At 34.7% G+C, this 24,075-nt stretch overlaps 3 protein-coding genes across 4 annotated transcripts; all 3 read right to left on the bottom strand.

Moving 5' to 3' along the window:
- Nucleotides 1–4,286: 4,286 nt before the first annotated feature.
- On the bottom strand, nucleotides 4,287–7,987 carry LOC135137524 (uncharacterized). The gene is made up of 17 exons (XM_064067210.1): nucleotides 7,856–7,987; nucleotides 7,689–7,758; nucleotides 7,444–7,640; nucleotides 7,184–7,393; nucleotides 6,978–7,133; nucleotides 6,814–6,929; nucleotides 6,593–6,769; nucleotides 6,380–6,542; nucleotides 6,127–6,328; nucleotides 6,034–6,078; nucleotides 5,781–5,980; nucleotides 5,506–5,721; nucleotides 5,281–5,409; nucleotides 5,108–5,232; nucleotides 4,879–5,055; nucleotides 4,657–4,819; nucleotides 4,287–4,607 (listed from the first exon to the last, which is right to left on the bottom strand). The coding sequence occupies exons 1-17, from the start codon at nucleotides 7,905–7,907 to the stop codon at nucleotides 4,396–4,398; spliced, it is 2,610 nt and encodes an 869-aa protein (XP_063923280.1). The 5' UTR covers nucleotides 7,908–7,987; the 3' UTR covers nucleotides 4,287–4,395.
- Nucleotides 7,988–11,803: 3,816 nt separating this feature from the next.
- On the bottom strand, nucleotides 11,804–16,503 carry LOC135137523 (uncharacterized). The gene is made up of 17 exons (XM_064067209.1): nucleotides 16,251–16,503; nucleotides 16,110–16,179; nucleotides 15,865–16,061; nucleotides 15,605–15,814; nucleotides 15,397–15,552; nucleotides 15,233–15,348; nucleotides 15,012–15,188; nucleotides 14,798–14,960; nucleotides 14,542–14,746; nucleotides 14,449–14,493; nucleotides 14,196–14,395; nucleotides 13,913–14,137; nucleotides 13,718–13,846; nucleotides 13,545–13,669; nucleotides 13,307–13,492; nucleotides 12,171–12,333; nucleotides 11,804–12,121 (listed from the first exon to the last, which is right to left on the bottom strand). Exons 1-17 carry the CDS (start codon nucleotides 16,300–16,302, stop codon nucleotides 11,910–11,912), a joined length of 2,631 nt encoding a protein of 876 aa, XP_063923279.1. The 5' UTR covers nucleotides 16,303–16,503; the 3' UTR covers nucleotides 11,804–11,909.
- A 3,635-nt stretch (nucleotides 16,504–20,138) lies between these two features.
- On the bottom strand, nucleotides 20,139–23,775 carry LOC135137422 (uncharacterized). 2 transcript variants are annotated; one of them, XM_064067054.1, is made up of 16 exons: nucleotides 23,681–23,775; nucleotides 23,436–23,505; nucleotides 23,196–23,389; nucleotides 22,917–23,141; nucleotides 22,711–22,869; nucleotides 22,535–22,659; nucleotides 22,319–22,486; nucleotides 22,108–22,270; nucleotides 21,853–22,060; nucleotides 21,521–21,804; nucleotides 21,257–21,469; nucleotides 21,076–21,201; nucleotides 20,904–21,028; nucleotides 20,686–20,850; nucleotides 20,472–20,631; nucleotides 20,139–20,420 (listed from the first exon to the last, which is right to left on the bottom strand). In XM_064067054.1, exons 1-16 carry the CDS (start codon nucleotides 23,721–23,723, stop codon nucleotides 20,188–20,190), a joined length of 2,661 nt encoding a protein of 886 aa, XP_063923124.1. In that variant the 5' UTR covers nucleotides 23,724–23,775; the 3' UTR covers nucleotides 20,139–20,187. The 2 variants fall into 2 exon arrangements, with proteins under 2 accessions (XP_063923124.1, XP_063923125.1); XM_064067055.1 differs by having other exon boundaries at nucleotides 20,300–20,433.
- Between the last annotated feature and the right edge of the window lie 300 nt (nucleotides 23,776–24,075).

Raw genomic sequence — 24,075 nt, 5'->3', positions numbered from 1 at the left:
GATTTGTTCAAGAAATGTCTAAATAAGATGAAGAGTCGAAAATCTCCTGGACTTGATGGCCTGACTGGTGCTACAATAAAGAAGATTTGTAGCTTCTGAATACGTAACCAAGATTATATTCCCTGAACAATGGAAAGTCGTCATTATTCATAAATCTCCAGACAAGCCTAAGAGGTCACTTAGGTCACACAGTCCAATTTGCTTGCTATCGGGGTGGTCAAGATTTTAGAGAGACTCATGATAGAAAGGTTAGCTGATGAACAATGATCGAGTGTCAGACAAACAATATGGGTTTACTGTTGGGAAATCTATGCAGGACGCTTGGCTGGATGTATTAAACAATGAAAACTCTATCTTTAAATACGTATTAAGTATCTTCATTGATTTTGTAGGGGCCTTTGATAGCATAACTTGGAGCGATATACTTCGAGAATTAGATTTTGTAAAGACGAGAGATTCTAAGCTTTGGAAGTCATATTTTAGTAATCCGTAATCCTAAAAGGGAAAGCTCAGAAATATTGCCGTAAGGTAACGCAGGGATCTCCACAGGACTCCATATGTGGGCCTTTCATATGGAATCTGGTCATGAAAGACCTTCTGGTTTTCCTTACAGAAGTCGGGGCAAAATTTATGGCGTACGCTGATGATTTTCTGATTTTAGTATAGGGCAATAATAGGAAAGGCACCGAAGAGAGAGGTTCTGTCATGATGGATATTGTTTGACATTTTGGGGATAGACTACGGCAAGAATGAGTTTTCTGCCTTACTTTAATAATTTAAGACTGCGATTAGCAAACATAACGGTACAATGTAAGAGAGCATTACGAAAAAAATGGGGTCATTCCCTAATCATGATTACATCATGGTGGAACGGAATGTTCTCTGCACTCGCTTTGTACAGCGGTGCTGCGTGGATGGGAGAACTTAGAAAATCGACAATAAGAGACGCCATAGACAGGTGTGAGAGAGTAGCAGTGCCCTACCGGGTCGCCGTACCGTCCCCACGCGATTTCCAGCTTCAAGGTCGCCGCCCCCAGGTCCAGGAGAAGCCCGTCTTGAAGGACGTCGCCGCCCAGGAGGGAACGACTGTGCCGGACGTCTTATTCTTTTTCTTCATTTTGTAAATTTGTTTCGTAATTGTTTTAAGTTAAGATTAGCCGTAAGATGTGTTATTTTAGCCGTATAGCTGGTGGCAGGGAATAAACCCGTTTTGTTGTTTACAATTTCTAGCCGTTTTATTTTATTCTCGTGTTTTCGTGGGCGCTCACCACCTGAGATCCGTGTCTCCGGCTTGAGAGCAACCCCGACACTTGCTCTCCCGGAGACGGAGCTGGCGCCCGAGCGACCGGTGCGCCTGACCGAAGGCGCCACACCCGGCGACGTGAAGGTCGCCGAATAAGCCTAGGTCGGCCAGACGACTTTATCAGCGGCAGTACTCAGCCCAAGGCTTGGCACTCAGCTACGCCGCCACCACACGTTATCGGCGGGATGCCGGACCGTCCCACAGAAATTTCGTCGCACCAAAAAACAAACCATCTGTAAGATTTCTAAGCATTCGGTTTTGCAGAATCAGAATTAAATAATTGTAAATTGTTGTTTCATAATTTGGATCTTTTTCTCAAAAATCTGGATGGTTCGGGTAAAAACTAGAGATGTACCGACTGTAGGTCTGGCCGACTAACCGACTAGCCGATTGTTCGGCCAGTAAAAACCGACTTAGTCGGCCGACTGTTCGGCTTTGCTAAAACCGGTTTATAAATGCGACAGACAGTGTGTTTTTTTTCTATTTCTCTGACTACCTTAAAAATTTGTTTTATTTTAATAAAAAGAATAATTAAAGTTCCTTTCTTTTCCAAAAAATGTATTAAATTTGTTTAGATAATTTTAATATTTAATTTTTTGTAGTAATTCAGTACAAAAATAAAGAATAACACAATTTAGGGCCAGTTTATACAATATTTTAACTGAGATTAAGTTGATCGCGCATTTAACAAGGCCATTAGCGACGTCTGATTGGCGTAGAGTCGATCACATGGTACTTTAACGCGGTGTTAAAATCGCAATTAAATATTTAATTGAGGTTCTGTAAACCGGGTTTAATTGTTTTATACACTATTTTTATTTTAATAAAAATAGCCGACCGATCGGCTGTTTAGCTGACCAGTCGCCGACTGCCAGCCGACGATGAAAAACGGCCATTCGGCGAATATTCAGTCGGCTTATCCGACCGATCGGCCAGTAGTCGGTACATCCCTAGTAAAAACTCATCACGAAATCGTAAACTACAAGCTATGGTATTTTATACAATTTAAAATCCATGTACTATGTACCATTTTGATGTGACGTCATCACAGGGTTTTTATGAATGATTAGATAAATTTTGGTTAGCGTTTTACCATCTAAATAAAAATCCGTGACGGTAGACACAAGGACAGACGGACAGACAGACAGACGGAAACCGGAGACATATTTCTTCCTACTATAGGGGCCATGAAAGGTCGAGGAAACGTAAAAGTAGAGAATCGGTCGACAGACTCGATTACAATACTCCATTCGCTTACGCTGTGGAAGTAAAAATTGATTGGCCACCATATAATCCGGATCTAAATCTGATCGAACATTATGGAAATTTCAAAATATTCCGTTTTTTCCGCGAGTGGAGATTTGAAGTGAAACATGTGGTTAATGTATCACCGTAATGTCGCTATTGTGTTCTGGAAACTTAAATTATAATAAAAAATGATTGCCATCTTTTTAAGGCTGTCCTTCCATTCAGAAATATTGCAACAAATATACAGATACTATATAATCCCAGCAGAACAAAAAAACTTTTTTTCTTAAGTTATGAACGATCTTGGTTGACATTAGATCGATTAAAGCAAATATTTCCCAAAAATTATTTTCAATCCTCAAGAACAAGAGTTTTTCGCAATATTACCAACCGATCTCAAGAATTCATTGCAGTCGAATGAAAATAACTCTTGTAAACCTTGTTCACCTTCGCTGAGACGGAAATGAAAAGTTGATGCAGAAATTGAGAGGAATCAAACCTTTCGAGCTTAATAATACAAAGTAATTAATATAAATCGACGTTCCAACCACAGTTAACAATAGACTCAGAAAGTTAATATGGAGAACACGTAAAGTTTGTTGTAGCGGAATCATATTGATAAAAAATATACACTATTTGCAGACGAATAAAGATGTTTGGTTTTTTAAGTGGTGTTTCAAATTTTTGGAGAAAACATAATGTTCAGGAACACTATGGATGTGATAGCAGTCAAAACAGAGATGTTTATAGAAATTCAGTCTTTCTATACTAGGACGATGGTCATCCATAAAAAATTCACCTAGAACAGGATCTTTCATGGTGAATGAAATATTTTATTTTAAGAAATCCCAAATTTGAGAAAATTGTCGACAAATATTCATCACTCCATTAGGAACCCTAGACGACCTCTCGGTTTCGTTCAAATTTCACTCTGGGTAACACTTATTCTTGTGGGAAAAGAATTCCATTTAAACAAAGGTTATTTCTACTTTCAAAAAACAAACGTGATGAAAAATATTGTAATATCCCGCTTTAAATTTGAATCGAAAGAAAACCAGTGCCAAAGCAACATCTGAATTTATCCCAGAACGATACTTGGTACACCATCTGTTAGGTGGTACGAGACGTACCGGGAGATGCGGAGATACGAGATGAAAAGGAAAGGAGAGAGGGCAGTCGGAGTCCAAGTGTGCGTAATCGATTAAATTACTGGCGTCAATTATTATTGTGTTTCCCTGGAGTTTTTCGCCTGGAAATAGGAAACAAACGACTCTCCGAGATATTTGTGACGGGTGCGGTGTACCAATAAACGATTTCCTATCCAGTGTGGGGAAATTTGGTGCGTCGTGCGGACTGCGATTGTGACTTAAGTGCCGAAAGAACGCCAACTGGATTAACCCTCTCTCAACTCGGTGGGTGATTGGTAGGCTTGACTATCACTTGTGATGTTAGAGGCGAACTATTGTAAGATGTGTACATGCATACGGGGGCGGTGTTATAAATTCTTTGGCGTATAGTCAGGTGCCGGAAAAAGTTGTATCAAAGTGGGCTCGGAACGGAAGGGATACTTTTAAGACGGACATAGAATGTGGGTGAATAGCGTTGTTTTGTTTGGGGTTAACGTAGCTAGGTGGTGGATACCGGGTAATTGGGTAATTGTTAGTTGCGTTAGTTAAAAAGAGACAGCCTGTGACGCTTCACAATATCTATATGATGCAGTAATGATAAGCATATAAAAGTGTGTACACATTATTTATTTACACTACATGGAGCCATTCTGTAAAAATGTTTGGTCTCCTCGACTACTGTTGATTTGATTAAAGATTAAAGTAACGAGTTATTTTCTATTGTGGCCTATAATCTGCTTCCTTCTTTAAAATAAAATTGAACATATACAAGAAAGTACTTGTATAGACGCTAAATTTTTGTCTATCACAAGCACCTTCAGTATGTGAAGAATTTGGAAATAAAGATAAAACTCCGCTTAGATAGTAGTGTCCATCGTTAAATTGAACAACTAACCCTGCACCAGTGTCCCCATAGCAAACCATCGAACCTAAAATTTAACCAAAATTTTAAGGTTTAATTTTAATACAAACAAGTACCTTTGTCGCCTTGACTGTTACACATTTTGTCGACAATCAAGAATTCGTTAAAATGTCGAAACTCTTCGTGCGATAAGCAGAATGAGAAAGAATGAGAAACGTTAAATGTTTTTAGTAACCCAGGATTGTGATTTTCCTCGATACCATATCCCCATCCACTTGTCTGAAATATGTCAATGTTAGTAACAATGAATGACAAATTTAACGTAGTCTGTTTAATACATATATATTTCGTGTCTTTGACGTTGTATTTGCGAATGTCCGTTTGTTTAAACAAACTGGTGAAACTCGTGAATTCAGTTTGAAAGTTCTTCTTGTAACTAAGATAGCAATATCTTGATAGTACATTCCTTCGACGTTGTATTTGTAACTTGATTCCGGTACCCATATACTCTCGAGCTAAAATTCACAGTTCGAAAATAAATAAAATTAACTCAGTGATAGATTTTACTTCAGAGGTCTGAATATGTTCAATATCACGCGGATCATTCAAAGTCCGATAGCGGCCACCAACGCTAACCAGAAAAGCGTCTCTAGACTTTAAATTGAATGAGGCATCTTTCACGCAATGACCGGCTACAAGTTTTACTGTGAGTCAATGAAATTGAGAGAAAATTTGCATACCTGTTACAATAACCCGTTCGTTAATAAGAGACCCACTGCAGACTGGGTTTTTGCTTGTACTACTGTAGATTCCCACGTGCCATGGAAAAAAGATTTTCCCGTTAGTATCCTCATCTGGTTTTCCACAAACTGAAAAAAAAAAATTGGTGTTATTTTTCAAATATTAATTCTAGAGAAAATTTTAAATACATGTTCTTGAGGCCCTAATTCTTCTAGCTAACTCACCCGGAGAACATACTGGAGACGGTTTGTCCCATTTACCATCCACACAAACCTGAAGAGGATTTCTACTCAAGGAAAAGTCTTCATAAAAAGGAGCACACTCAAATAGTGCTAGAGTACCATCAGTTACATTGACGCAGGGTTCGGTTGAGGTAGAATTATTTTTGGGCGTACAATGTACATTTACCGTTGTCGTATTAAATAGAGAAGGACAAGTTTCTAAAACAGAAAAAAATATTTTTTGCTGTTTGATACAATGTAATTTCAGTACTACTAACTTAAACAATTTCCAATAGTGGAACTCCACGATCCATTTTCACATTCAATAAAGGTTGTGCTGTTGAGGATGTAAAGATCTTGGCATTTTATTGTCAGGCGAGTCCCAGATTTGACCATCTGACCGGGTAAAAACTCGCGGTTCTTAAAATTATCGTCAACTGACCATTGGCCATCCTGTGGATGTCCAGGTAAGAAACAACTGGTTCAAAAAAAATTTTATTTTGAGAATTATATCGTTTTATAATAACTTACTTTAAAACTGAAATTGGTGTCCCCTTTTCGTCATCAGTGTTTAATCTAAAAAAAAGATGAAATTAATTCACAAGAGTATTTAGACTTACTTACGTATCTGCCAGTGCAAGTTTTTCTCTAAGAAATTTTTTGTGTTGAGATATATTAGTGTAGAGACCGTATTGCTGGCTATCGCAACTATAAGTTGTGGATCTGGATGACGTTGGTCCTAAACTAACGACCCCACTAATGTGAAACCTTTCGTTAAATTTAAAAACCAAACCGCCGCCGCTGTCACCTTTACAAACGGACATATCTAAAACAAAAATCGATGTTTTTATTTAAAAAAATCAATAGTTCCCACTACTTTTATTTAAATGTCCAGCGCACATTTTATCTTCCAAAGTGAACTTTGGAAATCTATCCGAGAAGTGTTCTAAACATGATGAGTGATCAATTAATGACACTCTTAATTCATTCAGTATCCCAGAAGGTTTTCCATCTTCTTCTGTATACCCCCAACCAGTAACCTAAAGTGTGATAAAAACATGTAACGTAAAAGCAATGTTTAAATTTTTACATAACCGTCTCTGGAAATTCGTATAGATTTGCTCGTATATTTTGAATTCCAGTCAATACATATAGGTCGAACTGCTTCTGTTAATGTGAACGATATCTTCGTAACGACAATTGCCAGATCGTTTTTGTACATTTCATCCATACCATGATATCGCTCGGGAAGAAAAATTTCTTGTACCTGCAAACAAAATTTAGACTTTTTCTTTGTTTACCGAAACTTACAGTAGAAAACTGAGCGTCAATGTCTTCAGGGTGATTCAACTGCCGGTGGTACTTTTCAACAGCAATTAGAAAGTCATTTTTGGAATAACTACCATCCTTTGTTATACAATGGGCAGCTTTAATTGTAATATTTTAATACTTAAACGACTGATTAAATAATATACCTGTTAAAACAACTCTCAGATGTATTAGTGTTGCACCGCATATGAGTATACTCGTTTTGATATCGTATATAGCTGCATGCCAAGGATAAGCCCCCTTTTTTGCAACGCGTCCGCCTATTATCATCGAATTGTCTAAATCTTTATTTTTACCACAAGCTAAAAGAACATATTTTTTAAAGTTTTGCAAGATTAATTTCAACACTCACCTAAAACACACTCTGGAATTTTACTGTTCCAAGTACCCCCATAACATGCGATTGTCGTATCTGTTTCAATACTCGAAACTTCGTAAAAGGGATCGCACTGAATCTCTGCACTTGAACCATCGGTTGCTTGAGAACAGTTTATGCTTCTTTCTGTCTTGTCGTAACATCTAACATTCAGGTGAGGAGTACTTTGAAGTGGGGGACATTTTTCTGGAAATTAAATTTTTTACAACGAAAACCAAAATATGTTGCAAATCTACTTAAACATCTACCAATGTCGTTACTCCATTTATTGTTGTTCATGCAATTCATAAAAGGGGAACCTTCTATTACGTAACCGTCGACACAAGATACTCCTAGAAAATTGCCTGAGGGTAATAGTTGGTGAGGTGACCATTTTTCCGAAGAACCGATAACGGACCATTTCCCGAATGGAGGATGCTCTGGTAGGGAACATCTAACTATATGTTATTTAGGATTTAGTAACTGAATGTATTATACGTACCCTGATTCTATGTTCCGTAGGATTCTCGTTTGGAAATTGTTAAACGTTTTGTGGCATCTTGTTAAAATTGCTGAAACAGGTAATAAAAATGATATTTTAAGATCAATGAAAAATTTATTTTAAAATAAACACTGGTGTACCGTTGACTGTTAACTATAAAACCTTACCAGACAAAATAATCAAAAATGTAAGTAACAGACATTTGTTTAAATGATACATTTGTGTTAAACTAAAATGTAATACGCATTTAAACAACAACAACTGATGAATATTTGAAAGAGTTGCTGCATTCAGCTACTAGTTTTGGTTGATATCTAATTGACCTTTTTATCTACGATGCTTACTGCAGTGCTGAATCAGAAATGATTAGTCACTTTTTTACGTATTATTAGGTTTTTTTAATGGAGAAGATAAAATAAATGCAGGCGGTTTTTCGAATGTCAAAATTTAAACAGTGCCTTTTTTAACGAGTTAAAAAGTTATGTCGCGATAATAAGTTTTCTAGCAGGGATTCACGTCGTAGGGACGCATTCATTCACGCCGAAGGTTGGTACCATTTACAACCTACTTTTAACCGCCCGCCGTTAATAACGTTAACAGCGTCCTTTTTTGTTTTGTTTTAATTTAGACTGGTTTTCGATAAGAACTTTTTGTCTATTGTTTCTTTTGTGGACACTGTGTAGTGAAATTATAGTTACGTCTCTATCACTATACATATTTAAGACGTTTTTGTTACGCCACTGGTTTGTGTGCACTTATTTATTTTCCACTGCAGTCCCCATCTCTATTAAAGCACGTTCCAACTCCCAATGGCTGGAGGGATCTAATTTGAAATGACCCGCAGTTCTTTTAAGACCTCTTTGGTCAGGTAATTTGGATTTTCCTTACAACACTAACCTTTACGATCATTTCCTTGAAACTACAAAGCTGTTACCGTGAGCGGACGAATAAAATCGACGTAAGGTAAACTCAAAAACTTAGTTCTTATTCGATTTTACACGAATAACTATTGCAGCGATTATGTACAAAATAACTCTGGCGTAACTTGTCTGGACACTAGCTGGACTCGACGCGATGACTTCATTCGTTTTCTGAATAAACGTTCCCGACGGTGGCCTATATTTAAAACCTATAACGTTTCTCTCGATGGATCCAGAACGCCGCTTCGAGGGTTTTCTGGGCGCGTCGCGACATCCGGTTCCAGGCTTTTCTCTAGTGAGTACCGGCCGCTGTCATCGATGAGTCATACTACACACTAGAAGAAAGTCATACATAGTAGAAGACCCATAGGCGTCGTACCGGGGCGGCGTATGGGTTTATTTCGTAACAATACAATAATAAAACATTCCTAAAAATGTTTTTGAAAACGGTGTCCTACCCAGGAGCGGTATTTAGCATGAAAATTCAATCGAATGCGCAACGAAATTCAGTGCAAAATCAAAGTAACTAGTTTCTTTCTTATTGCACAGTAACCGAAGAATATCATTCCAGAATAATAAATTGTTTACGAAATGGACCAGCAGGAGCATGATCTCACGTTCCTTCATTTAACGTAAATGCTAATACCTAGTATAATTGCGTTTTTTACAGTGTTAAAGATTAACTTTCTTAATAAAAATTATTTTGACAGTTGAGATTTCAAAAAAAATTCTTGAGAGGAAAATGATTCTTTTTGAATGGATTAAAAATATTGAGTAGAATTTTTTATAAGTATAATATTATCGATTCTAAACAGAATGTCCGTTATTTAGAGGTGTCCGCTATTTGGAGGTGTCCGTTAAGACAGGTTTTGCTGTATATTTAAAGTAGACAACCAATGGGGGGAAATGTGTATTGCTATCAGCTACCAGTGTCCAGTGACGAATTGCAAATAATTGTTTAATTTGAACGTGTTTGTGTCTTCAAAACAGAGTACTAAAATTATTAATTAAGCCACAATGGAGTAAAATTTTCTGATCAGCTCTTTCACTTGAATAACTAGCCCATTCGCCCTGCGGGTTCGTTAAACCTATCATAAAAAAAACAAATAGAAAGAAAACTTTCATTATAAAATCAGAGTGTTTCAACAAAAAATTCTTGTTGTACTAAATTGCAGTCTATGTAATGATTAATTAATGTACTGTAATAATTTATTGATGACTGTTTGACCTTTTCCGTCAATATTCAATAAAGCGCTGATGATGTAAAAACAATGTGTGTGTAATATATTATTATCATTTTAATTGCGCTTATAGAATCAGCTAATTTAGTTTATATCTATTTGACCTCCTTATCTAAGATGTAATGCTGAATCTGAAATGATTACTAGTTTTTATGAAAAGATATACATGCAGCACTGTTTTTGTCTTGTGTGTTAATAGCCCATTTAAAGGAAATGATGAATCGTGTTTAATAAATGCAGACATTTGATAGAATATTAAAATTTATATATAGTGAGCTGAACTGGAAAATGTGTGTAATTGCAACAGTTTATCATTCACCTCCTGGTGACTTCAACATTTTTTCAGATTTAAGATGTACCTAAATTAATAGAAAAAATTGTTTAAATAATGTAATAGGAGAGACTCTAATAATAATCATTTTGAAATAGATGCGCAATTCAAATTTTTATTCAATAGCCGAGTTAATCAAATGTTATAATAATAATAATAAAAGAATACAGGTCAAGGACATACCTATTGCTACGAACAAAAAACTTGTAGTTGGTGAAGGCCATCGAAATATGCAAAGCGGCGGAGATAACAAGAAGACAATTGCAAGCTATAAGTGCGGGAACCAGTCGAATGAGTGAGAACGAGAAGGAAGATGAAGTCGTAAGAGTGAGAAGAACCAATCAGCGAGAGGCGAACCAACACGTGAACCCAAGGAAGGAAGAGAGAGGTGCAGACAGCAGCGCAGCGGAAGTAAGAGAGAGAAGAACACAGAATACCGGTACCAATCATCATCAACAGCGTCAAAAGATAAGCGTGACTTCCAAAAAATGACAAATTTAATTGTAATAAATGCGGTCATTTTCATTCACCATGTGATTGTAAAGCTTTTGGAAAGAAATGCAGAAACTGTGGACAATACAATCTTTTCACTAAGTTTTGTCGAAATAAAAGCATTAATAACATAGGTAAAAATGATGAGGAATTATTTATAGGTTTATTACAGAAAGGTGATAATAAAAGAAATGATTGGATTGGCCATCGAACATTTGTGGAACATTTTTGGAAATTTAAAAATATTCCATTTTGATCCACGAGTGTATCTTTACGGTTCTGAGTCAGATTGGAAACGAAAAATGTGAAAACAGATTGGTGAATGTATCCCCATAATGTCGCTAAAATGTGATTGCCAGGTTTTTAAGGCTGTTCTTCCATTCAGAAATATTGCAACAAATAAATAGATATGTACCATAATCCCAGTATAACTAAAAACTGTTTTTAATAAAGTATGAACGATTTTGGTTGATATTAGATGGATTGAAGCAAATAACTCCCAAAAATTATTTTCAGTCCTCAAGAACAAGAGTTTTTCGCAATATTATCGACAATTTTATTAGTTCATTACCGTCGTCAAAAAATAACTCTTATAAACCTTTACTGAGATGGAAATGAAAAGTTGATGCAGAGATTGAGAGAAATCAAACTTTTCGAGCTTAATGATACAATATGATTAATATAAAATGTATGTGTTGATAAAAATTTAGACAATTTGCAGACGAATAAATGTGTTTAGTTTTTTAAATGATGTTTCAAACTTTTGGAAAAACATAATGTTCAGAAACACTATGGATGTGATAGCAGTCAAAACAGTCATGTTTATAGAAATTGAGTCTTTCTATACTACGACAATGGTCATCCATAACTAATAGAACAGGATCTTTCATGGTGAACGAAATATTTTATCTTAAGAACTCTCAAACTTTGATAAAATTGTCGGCAAATATCCATCACTCCATTAAGGTGAATTAGGAGCCCTAGACGACTTATCACTTTTCTTCAAACTTCACTCTGAGGAACACTTATTCTTGTAGAAGAAGAATTCCATTTAACAAAAGATATTTCTACTTTCAAAAACCAAACGTGATGAAAAATATCTATATGGTGCAGTAATGATAAGCATGTAAATGTGTGCACACATATTTATTTACACTACATGGAGCCATTCTGTAAAAATGTTTGCTCTCCTTAACTACTGCTGATTTGAGTAAAGATTAAAGTAAGGAGTTATTTTCTATTGTGGCCTATATTCTGCTTCCTTCTTTAAAATAAAATCGAACAGATAGTTGTAAGTGATTGTATAGACGCTAAATTTTTGTCTATCACAAGCACCTTCAGTATGTGAAGAATTTGGAAATAAAGATAAAACTCCACTTAGATAGTACTGTCCATCGCTAAATTGGACAACAAAACCTGCACCAGTGTCACCATAGCAAACCATCGAACCTAAAATTGAACCAAAATTTTAATGTTTAATTTCAGTATAAACAAGTACCTTTGTCGCCTTGACTGTTACACATTTTGTCGGAAATCAAGGATCTGTTAAAATTTCGAAACTCTTCGTGCGTGAAGCAGAATGATACAGAATTAGAAAGGTTAAATGTTTTCAGTAACCCGGGATTGTGGTTTTCCTCGATACCATATCCCCATCCACTTGTCTGAAATGTGTCAATATTAGTAATAATGAATGACAAATTTAACGTAGTTTGTTTAATAAGGTAACTGAACTCAATATGGCCTATTGGCTGTTTCTCATATGTTTCAAACAAAATGGGGTAGATCGCGTCTGGGATACATTCTGGAACGTTTTTATACCATATAGGAGCAATCAGTAAAGTAATACACGGTTTCGTTTACTTACGATGCAATTATTTGTGATGGTGATTTGACGAGCCAGTATACGCTCTATTTTATACCGGTAAGTTTTCTCTGAATAGTTTTAATCTCAATTAAGTTATCAATTTTATATTTCTATAATTATGTAGCTCCTTTTTTCTGTTTTTAAATGATCTGCACTAGTTGTACTTTCTTAACAGCTTTTCAGTTGGGATTACTGACATGTTCGCTTGTGATGTGGGATCAGTATGGCCTAGGCGGGCTGTTGGCCTGTTGGGTACATACTGCAGTTCTCGTATGATTTTTTTTGTGAATAAGCTGATTTAAATTACTATGAACAAAAATGAAGCTCACCGAAGAAGCAAGAAGCTTGTTTCTGCGAGATGTACCAAGAAGATATTGTAAAAGATATGAGAATATGCTTCGTATGTAAGAAATACGTGCACGAGGAGCGCCTAGGTCTCACTAAAAATGATAAAGATATTTTTGTTTTTCCTTATTGTGAAAATTAACAATTTGTCTGTCAATAAACGTTTTTCGGTGCTTAATTTTGTTTTTTCTTCGACTTTTTAAAACAGGCCATATTGGGTGTCTATGTACTCAATTTGGCATAAAGACACGTTAATTAAACCGGGTAGTGTTGGGCTTTACAATTTTGAAAATGTCTGGAATTTGAAAATTATGTACAAAACTGTATCCTCTTTCAATTCCCACCATTACTCTTCCATTTCAAATTCTTACAAAAATTTAAAAAAATCTCAAAGCTTGGGTAGGCCATATAGGGTTACATTTTACCTTATATACGTGTAAGCTTTGTGTCTTTGACATTGTATTTGTCAATGTCTGCTTGTTTAAACAAACTGGTGAAACTCGTGAATTCAGCTTGAAAGTTCTCTTTGTAACTAAGATGGCAATATCTTGATAGTACATTCCTTCGACGTTGTATTTGTAATTTGATTCTGGTACCCATATACTGTCGAGCTAAAATTCACAGTTCGAAAACAAATAAAATTAACTCAGTTATAGAATTTACTTCAGAGGTCTGAATGTGTTCAATATCACGCGGATCATTCAAAGTGCGATAGCGGCCACCAACGCTAACCAGAAAAGCGTCTCTAGACTTTAAATTGAATGAGGCATCTTTCACGCAATGACCGGCTACAAGTTTTACTGTGGGTCAATGAAATTAAAAGAAAATTAGCATACCTGTTACAATAACTCGTTCGTTAATTAGAGACCCACTGCAGACTGGGTTTTTGCTTGTACTACTGTAGATTCCCACGTGCCATGGAAAAAAGATTTGCCCGTTAGTATCCTCGTCTGGTTTTCCACAAACTGAAAAAACAATTGTGTTACTTTTGAAAAATGTTCTAGAGGCTCTAATTCTTCTAGCTAACTCACCCGGAGAACATACTGGAGACGCTTTGTCCCATTTACCATCCACACAAATCTGAAGAGGATTTCTATTCAAGGAAAAGTCTTCATAAAAGGGAGCACACTCAAATAGTGCTAGAGTACCATCTGTTACATTGACGCAGGGTTCGGAAGAAAGTATTGAGGTCGGTTTATTTTTCGGCGTACAACGTACATTTACCGTTGTCGTATTAAATAGAGAAGGACAAGTTTCTAAAACAGAAAAAATATTTTTTCATGTTTGATACAATGTAATTTCAGTACTACTAACTTAAACAATTTCCAATAGTGGAACTCCACGATCCATTTTCACATTCGATAAAGGTTGTGCTGTTGAGGAAGTAACGGTCTTTGCATTTTATTGTCAGGCGAGTCCCAGATTTTACCATCTGACCGGGTAAAAACTCGCGATTATTATAATTATCGTCAACTGACCATTGGCCATACTGTGGATGTCCAGGTAAGAAACAGCTACTCCAAGAAAAGTTTTATTTTGAGAATTATACTCTTTTATATTAACTTACGTTAAAACTGAAATTGGCGCCCTCTTTCCGTCGTCAGTGCTTAATCTAAAAAAAAGATGAAATTAATTCACAAGAGTATTTAGACTTACTTACGTATCTGCCAGTGCTAGTTTTTCTCTAAGAAATCTTTTGTGATGAGATATATTAGTGTAGAGACCATATTGTTGGCTATCGCAACTATAAGTTGTGATGGATCTGGATGACGTTGGTCCTAAACTAACGACCCCACTAATGTGAAACCTTTCGTTAAATTTAAAAATTAAACCGCCACCGCTGTCACCTTTACAAACGGACATATCTAAAACAAAAATAGATATTTTGTTTAAAAAAATTCAATGGTTACCACTACTTTTGTTTAAATGTCCAGCGCACATCTTATCTTCCAAAGTGAACTTTGAAAATCTATCTGAGAAGTGTTCTAAACATAATGAGTGATCAATTAATGACACTCTTAATTCATTGAGTACCCCAGAAGGTTTTCCGTCTTCTTCTGTATACCCCCAACCAGTAACCTAAAGTGTGATAAAAACATCTAACGTAAAAACAATGTTTAAAATTTTTACATAACCGTCTCTGGAAAGTCGTAGAGATTTGCTCGTATATTTTGAATTCCAGTCAATACATATAGGTCGAACTGCTTCTGTTAATGCGAACGATATTTTCGTAACGACAATTGCAAGATCGTTTTTATACATTTGATCCACACCATGGTATCGCTCAGGAAGAAAAATTTCTTGTACCTGCAGAAAATATTAAGACTTTTTTTTTGTTTATCGAAACTTACAGGAGAAAACTGAGCGTCAATGTCTTCAGGGTGATTCAACTGCCGGTGGTACTTTTCAACAGCAATTAGAAAGTCATTCTTGGAATAACTACCATCCTTTGTTATGCAATGGGCAGCTTTAATTGTAATATTTTAATATTTAAACAACTGATTAAAAAAGATACCTGTTAGAACAACTCTCAGATGTACTAGTGTTCCACCGCAAATGAGTAAACTCGTTTTGATATTGAATATAGCTGCATGCCAAGGATACGCCCCCTTTTTTGCAACGCGTCCCCCTATTATCATCGAATTGTCCAAATATTTATTTTTACCACAAGCTAAAAGAACATATTTTTTTTTTAAATTTGCACGATTAATTTAAACACTCACCTAAAACACACTCTGGAATTTTACTGTTCCAAGTACCTCCATAACATACGATAGTCGTATCTGTTTCAATACTTGAAACTTCGTAAAAGCGATCGCACTGAATCTCTGCACTTGAACCATCGGTTGCTTGAGAACAGTTTATGCTTCTTTCTGTTTTGTCGTAACATCTAACATTAAGGTGAGGCGTACTTTGAAGTGGGGGACATTTTTCTGGAAATTAAATTTTTTACAACGAAAACCAAAATATGTTGCAAATCTACTTAAACATCTACCAAAGTCGTTACTCCATTTATTGTTGTTCATGCAATTCACAAAAGTGGAACCTTCTATTACGTAACCGTCATCGCAAGATACTATTAGAAAACTGCCTGAGGGTAAAAACTGATGAGGTACCCATTCTTCCGAAGAACCGATAACGAACCATTTCCCGAATGGAGGATGCTCTGGTAGGGAACATCTAAGTATATGTTATTTATGATTTAGTAACTGAATATATTATATGTACCCTGATTCTGTGTTCCGTAGGATTCTCGTTTGGAAATTGTTAAACGTTTTGTGGCATCTTGTTAAAATTGCTGAAACAAACGAAAAATTGATTTTAAAATAAACACTGGTATACCCTTGACTGTTAACTATAACAGCTTACCAGACAAAATAATCAAAAATATCGGTAACAGGCATTTGTTTAAATGATACATTTATGTTAAATTAAAATGTAATACGCATCTAAACAGCAAACTGATAAATATTTGGAAGAGTTGCTGCATTCAGCTACTAGTTTTGGTTGATATCTAATTGACCTTTTTATCTACGATGCTTACTGCAGTGCTGAATCAGAAATGATTGTTCACTTTTTTTATGTATTATTAGGTTTGTTAATGGAAAAGATAAATGCGGACGTTTTTTCGAATGTCAGAATTTAAACAGTGTTAAAAATTTACGTCGTGTTAATAAGTTTTCTATCGGGGATTCACATCATTGGGACGCATTCATTCACATCGTATTCACATTTACAACCTACTTTTAAACAGCCCGTCGGTCAAAACGTTGAATTGACCTTCACTTAGGTAGTGGCAAATCAGTAGCATGCCTAGTTGATTCAACGTTTTGTTATCTTAGTTTCCAATGTTAATAGCATTTTTTTTCTGCTGTAATTTAGACTAGTTTTTGATAAGTGCTTTTAGTCGATTGTTAATTTTGTGGACACTGTGTAGTGAAATTAGTTACGTCTCTATCACTATTCATGTTTAAAACGTTTTTGTTACGCCAATGGTTTGTCTGCGCTTTCTACTGTACTTCCCATCTCTATTAAATCACGTTCCAACTCCATTGGTTATTGTTTATGGCGTTTGGCTGGACGGATCTTATTTAAATTGACCAGCACTTCTTTTAGCATAACCTCCTTGATCATATCATTTTGCAACCATTTTGTTGTACATTTTGCAGAGGTAAATATCTTTATAATTTTCGGATATTGTTCAAATTTCACTGTCAATATGTGAGCTTATGGCAAGGTCCGTTAAAAAGATTGTATTTTCATCTGTAATATCACAATTGGTCCTGTAATTGCTGACTGACAATTTTTTTGAGTTGTCAGAACGAGCAGTTTTTGAAACCACAATAACGACGTGTGCTAGGAATTCTAAAACCATGAGTGGAGGACAGTGAGGAAAAACTGTCAGCGATTCGTAGGACCACGAGTGGTATTTGGTATGAAAATTCAAACGAACGCGCAACGCAATTCAATGCAAAATCAAAGTAGTTACTTTCTTAACACAGTAACCGAAGAATACCATTCCAAAATAATAAATTATTTACGAAATGGACCAGCAGGAGCATCTCAAGTTCCTTCGTCTAGTGGATATACTAGTATCTAGTATAATTGCGTTTTTTACAATGCTAAAGATTAATTTTCTTAATACAAATGATTCTGACAGTTGACATTTCAAAAACAAAAATTGCACCTTAATTTTTAATAATGGTTTTTACCACCAAAATAATGATTTCATTGGTTGTTGTGAGGAAAAAGATTCTTTTTGATGGGATTAAAAATCGTATTGAGTGGAATTTTCTATACATATAATAATATCGAATCTAAAGAAAACGTCCGTTATTTAGAGCTGTCCGCTATTTGGAGGTGTGCCTTAAGACAGGTTTTGCTGTGTATTTAAAGTAGACAACCAATGGGCGGAAATGTGTATTGCTATCAGCTACCAGTGTCCAGTGACTGCAGTGCTTAATTTTGATCCACAAAATGTCACGATTCATGTCCGAATTGCATATAATTGTTTAATTTGAACGAGTTTGCTTCCTCAAAACACAAGACTAAAATTATTAACTAAGCCACAACGGAGTAAAATTTTCTGATTAACTCTTTGAAAAACAAGCCCATTCGCTTTGCGGGTTCTTGAGCTAAACGTTTATAAAGGTGATAACAAAAAGATTAAACTTATCAAATCATAAAAAGAAACAGATAAAAAGAAAACATTTATTATAAAATCAAAGTGTTTCAACACTATTATAAAAAAATCTTGTTGTGCTAAATTGCAGTTTATGTAATGATTAATTAATCAATTAATTAATGTAATAATTTATTGATGACTATTCGACCTTTTCCGTCAATATTCAATAAAGCGCTGATGATGTAAAACAATTTGTTTTTAATATATCGTTATCATTTTAATTGGGCTTATAGAATCAGCTAATTTAACTTATAAATATGAAATTTACAATCGAGTATAAACAACGTGTAAAAAATCATATCGCAATGAATGAGAAATATTTATGGATTTAATGAGGTTGCCGATTTTCTACAAAAACGGTTGGTCTTGTATCTAAAATATTTAAATTCAAATTTGACCACAATACTGTGGGATGCAATAAAAAAAAGGATAAAATTAAGACCTTCGGGAAAATTTCTAGTTGGATTTGGGGTATCGGAAATCCCCGTTGCCATAATAATAATAATAATAATCATCTTTATAATATTACCACACAACGTGTTTACATTTGTCAAATTAAAAACCATGCATTTGCTTATACACACAAAATTAACATAAAGAACATTGATCATAAAACTTAGGGATATCAATATTATAATTTAGAAACTCATCAATATTATACTAGAGAATGGTGGTCCAAAAATTAAATTTAGTCTTTTAAAAGAAGTTGCATTTCTTCGATTGTACTTCAAAGGCAAGTTCTGTCTAAATAATTTTAGAACAATTTTTTGTTTCCTTGGTTTGTAACTGTGCCAGAATCTTTAATAATTTTACATTATGGTCTTCTAGTAATGCTATGAGGGAATAAAAACAAGTGTAAACGAGTGTCTTTTACCAGCAAAATGGTATTACATATAAAAATCTTGGTCTAAATCAACCTATTCATTTAAGAATAACTCTCCAGAGAATTATGATTTTGATTTTATACAGTATTTAGTGTTCGTTTGCTATTCCCTATTTCAGAGTTGTATCATTGCAATTATTTGAGATGTTATTTATATTGTAATTAACTTTTGAAAAATTTAGCGTCCACCAGCTATGTCAAAGACGAAAGTAATACTGTTCTTTTGTGTCACTTTCAATTTTTGAGATGAAAGTAAAGTTTGTAGTAGCTCACCTCCAAGGATCTAAAAAGTTTGAACGTATCACATTACTGACCGATGGTGCATAAAGCATATTTCTAAGTACTTAATTTCAAGAATTAAATGTCGTGGTATTTTGTAAATAAGTTTGGTCTTTTAACTACTGCTGGTTCGACTAAAGTAACAAGCTACTGTGTACCGTGACCATATTCTGCTCCTTTTTTAAAATAACGTCGACCAGGTGAAAGAAAGTGTTCGTATAGACGCCAATAATTATAAGTGCAGTGTAATACGAACGCATTACCTATTGTATTTCCAAATTTTCGGGAAAATGAAGTGATTTAATGAATAAAACCTATTCAATCATTTATTAGTTTGTCTGAGTCACGCTGTATAACCTGTGCTAAAAAATGTTAATACAATGATAAATCACAAGTGTCATCCATATTTTGCACATTTTCGAATTATTCGGCAAAATTTTGAGATGACGTCATCAGTTTTTTTCAGGAATAAAAATATATATTTTGATTGAAAATTTATAATGCTTAGGATAACTTTGAAACATATGCAAGATTTCAGAGCATTAGGTATTGATTTTTTTTTTACAAAAATCTGTATGTCTGTGGTTAAAATTCAACACGGATTCATAAGCTAGACTTGTACCACTATGTTACTTGATACAATTTAAAATTAATTTACTATTTATAATTTTATTGGTGGGGATGATATTCATAAAATTTGACTACAGTCGGTCCAGTAGTTTCGGAGATTATCTGATAGACAGAAATGGGAGACCAATTTTTTTATACTCTAGGGCTCATGAGTCATAACCCATCGAAAAAACTGAAAGCAACCATTCGGCCGATGGGCTCGATTACAATACTTCCTCAGCTTACACTCGGGAAGTAAAAATCATGCACAAAATAGACTCCTTTGTTAATATCTATTTAATTATCATTTAGAAATATTTTAACAAATAACAAGAGTTTTTCTCTCTTAGTTAATATATCGCCTCGTCATAATGTGGTCTAAATTTGGCTTCATTTCTTAATATAAAGTTCATTATTAAGCGAGTATTAATATTAGTGTAAACGGATATTTCTTGTCTGCTACAAACTCCCGCCGAAGTTGGAACAGTTGGTGACAGCGATAAAATTCCACGTAGGTAAAACCGTCCATCGTCACGCTGAAAAACTAATCCTGCTCCTGTGTCACCATGACAGGTCATTAAACCTAAAAAGAGCGTCTAATTTGATTGTAACAACAAAACTAAAATATAGCAACTATTATTGACGTGCTCAACACATAATTTATTTCGATTTAAGAAACTGTTATTAGACACAAATTTCTCGGTACAATTCGTTAGAGAATCGATAGGTATTCTGACTGTTTTAAGAGTGTCAGGATATGCAAACTTATCAATATTATATCCATATCCATTCATCTGAAATATTATACTGTAAAAGGAGAACAAACACCTATCTGCGTTTTTACTTACAAACATATATTTCTCTGTGAAAGTTTCTTTAGTATCAAGAACCTTATTCAAACATATAGGCTGAACTCTTTCAGAAAATTTGAAAGTTTCTTTTACTATCAAAATTGCAACATCTTCAGAGTACGTTTTAGTATTTTTAGATTCCAGTAGAAATATGTCTTCAACCTAAAGTTAAATGTTAGTGACTCGCCCAGACGATCAGTTTTATTAAATTTTACTCTAGAAATCTGACTGTGTTGATAGTCTTGGGCATATTTGAAAGATCGATAGTGATTCCCAACCACAACCAGAAAGGTATCTTTGGGTTTTAATTTCGACATCGTGTCTGTTACACAGTGGGCAGCTAAAATTTTGACACATAATTGACAACTTAGAGAAAATTGTATTTACCTGTTAAAACAACTTTTTCGTTGATCAAAGAACCACTGCAAATTATGTCCTTGTTAGTTGTATAGATAGTAGCCTGCCACGAAAAATAGTTTTCCTTTCCGTTATCGTATCTCAATTTACCACATTCTAAAATTTAAGAAGAGAACAATATCATTTGCTTTTGTTCCTATTAAACATTTACCCGGAGAACATTGTGGCATCTGATAATTCCATCGACCATTCACGCAAAGGTTAATAGGATTCATATTCGGCGTATCATCTTCATAAAAATCTGAACATTGAAATTTTGCTAACGTTCCATCAGTTGCACTGACACAATTTTCGTTATATAAATCACCTGTGTTTGAGCACTGTACTTTTAAAATTGTTGTGTTATATAGCGGTGGACAAGTCTCTAAAACATAATAGAAGCATTCGTTTTTAACTTGAAATTAAAAAACATTACTTATGCAGTTGCCAATAGTCGAACTCCAAGAACCATCTTCACACGTCAGATGACTAGAACCATTTAGCAGATATCGGGTATTACAGTTTATTCTTAACCGTGTTCCAGATTCCACAAGTTGTCCAGGTATTGATTTATAATCATTGTTCACATCTTCATTAGACCAGTGGGCAAATTTAGGATGTTTCGGTACGGAACATTTCTTTAAATTTTGTGCAGTTTTTCCCTGAACCGACGTTTTGGTCTTATTTTCATCTTTTAAAACCACTTCCTCTAGAGATAACCTAAGCGAAACATGAAAGATACTGTTCTATCAATGTCAGGGTTCTTACTTTTCTGCAAAGGTCAATTTTTCTTCTATAAATCTCCTATAATAGAGAACCTTTGTATAAACAGTATACTGTTGACTATTACAGCTTGTGCGATTTATTGCAAACCTAGGTGAACTAGGTCCTACACTAACGATTCCGTGGACGTAATATCTATTCTTTCGTTTAAAAATTAATCCGCCACCACCATCACCTTTGCATACAGAAGTACCTGAAACAGCATTTTAGTGTTTAATGTAGCCTGTGCGATGACGGTACTTTTCTTGAAATATCCAGCGCAGACTTTATCGTCCGTGATAAATCTATGAAATCTTGTTGGTAGTTTCTCTAAACATTGTTGGTAGCTGACTAAAGGAACTTCTAACGCTCTGAGTTCATCGGAGAATTTACCATCTTCATGAGTGAAACCCCAGCCAGTGACCTATAGACAGAAAATTTTAATAAGTACAAAAAAAAATTGTAAAATTACATAAGCAAGTAATGTTGAGTAATCCTCTTTCGTTTCAGATCTTTCAAAGCAAACAGGTCGAACTCTCGCGGACAACACAAACTGTTTTTTAGTTATTATAATGGCGATGTCACCATAAAAATTGTGACTTTGACCGTGATAATAATTAGGATAATGCATACTATAAACCTAAAATATAAAATAGATTTAATGAGGTTTATATACATTTAAACTTACACCAGAGAAGGACGCTTTGCCAAAATCTCTTTCATCGTCGTATATTCTGTAATATTTTCCAACAGCAACTATATATGTGTCTTGGGAATAATAATTACCATCAATATCTGATATGCAGTACGCCGCTACAACAAATGTTTGTCATTAAACCAATACTAACTACATAGAATATAGACCTGTTAGGACAACTCTTTGACTTAACAACGATCCACCACAAATGAGTTCTTTTCTGTTAGTGCCATTATAAATAGCCACCTGCCAAGGATAGTCTTCTTGACGTACCACAGACGTATCCAGCCTAGATGTAGATTTACCAAATCTATTTTTTCCACATTCTAAAAACAGTCATTATTTAGTGTTTTTCAAAGATATCAAGATTAACCAGGAACGCATTTCGGAGTTCGCTTAGTCCATTTCCCATCAACGCAAATGTTAGATGTAATATTATTATTATTAATTGTATTCAGATGTTCAATTTCGTAAAAATCTTGACACACGTATTCTGCTGTGGAATTTTCAACAGCTTCGCTGCAATCTATATTGTTTTTATTACTATCCAAACATCTCACCGTCAGGAATTCAGTGATGTTCGGTGGTGGACATTTTTCTGGGAAAAACATTTACATGTCGAACGAAAAAGAAATTACTTTGTTGAACTTACTTAAACATCGGCCAATAGAGTTACGCCATGAGCTACCAATACAGTTTATAAACTTTAAACCATCTAAGAGGTAATTGTCGTCGCAAGAAACTTCTAAAATTGTACCAGAAGGTACAATTTTTTCAGGTGACCAGCTCGATGTTGAATTATAGACTGTCCAATTTCCAAATTGCGGGTGAAAGGGAAGAACACATCTAAAAATGTTATTAAACTAAATTCATTTCCTATAAAAGTATTCACCCGGTTTCTGTTTGTCTAGGAAACCTTTTGGGGATGATGATGGGTCTAGCATCGTAGTTACCATAAACACCTGGAACAAATTTTCACTGCATTTGCAAGAACTATTATTTTCTGAAAATAGTGTTGCGAAATTTGTTCTTGAACAGAACTGCTACTTTCTCCACAATCAATGAACCAACATACAGTTTTGATTTTTTTTTTTTTTTGATAAAGGCACTAATTAAAAAATGTTAAAGAAAACCTACCACAAAAATTAATAGCAATAAGTGTTAAAATAAAAACTTTCATGATGAAATAGGGTGTTTCAATACAACTGTCAAAAGATTGTTGTTGTACTTAGTTGCAGTCTCTGTAATGATTAATTTATGTTCCGCAATTATCGATGATTGTTTGACCTCTCGGTCGATAATCAATAAAGCGCTGATGATGTGAAAATAGTTTGCTTTTAATACTTTGTCATTTTAATTGCGCTTATAGAACCAGCTAATTTAACATATTAAGATAAAATTAACAGTCCACGATAAGCAAAATGCAAAAAACTCATATCGGAATAAATGAGGAATATTTATAGATTTAACGTGTGTTGATCTTCTTCAAAAATGTTTCGTTTTGCATCTAATAGTAGATTGTTTTATTAGGA

Source organism: Zophobas morio, unplaced genomic scaffold, assembly GCF_036711695.1.
Source record: "Zophobas morio isolate AGI-343-1 ecotype UQ-CSIRO unplaced genomic scaffold, CSIRO_AGI_Zmor_V1 ptg000029l, whole genome shotgun sequence".
In the NCBI taxonomy this organism is placed as follows: Eukaryota; Metazoa; Arthropoda; class Insecta; order Coleoptera; family Tenebrionidae; genus Zophobas; species Zophobas morio.
This window is presented reverse-complemented; position numbering and strand designations above follow the sequence as displayed.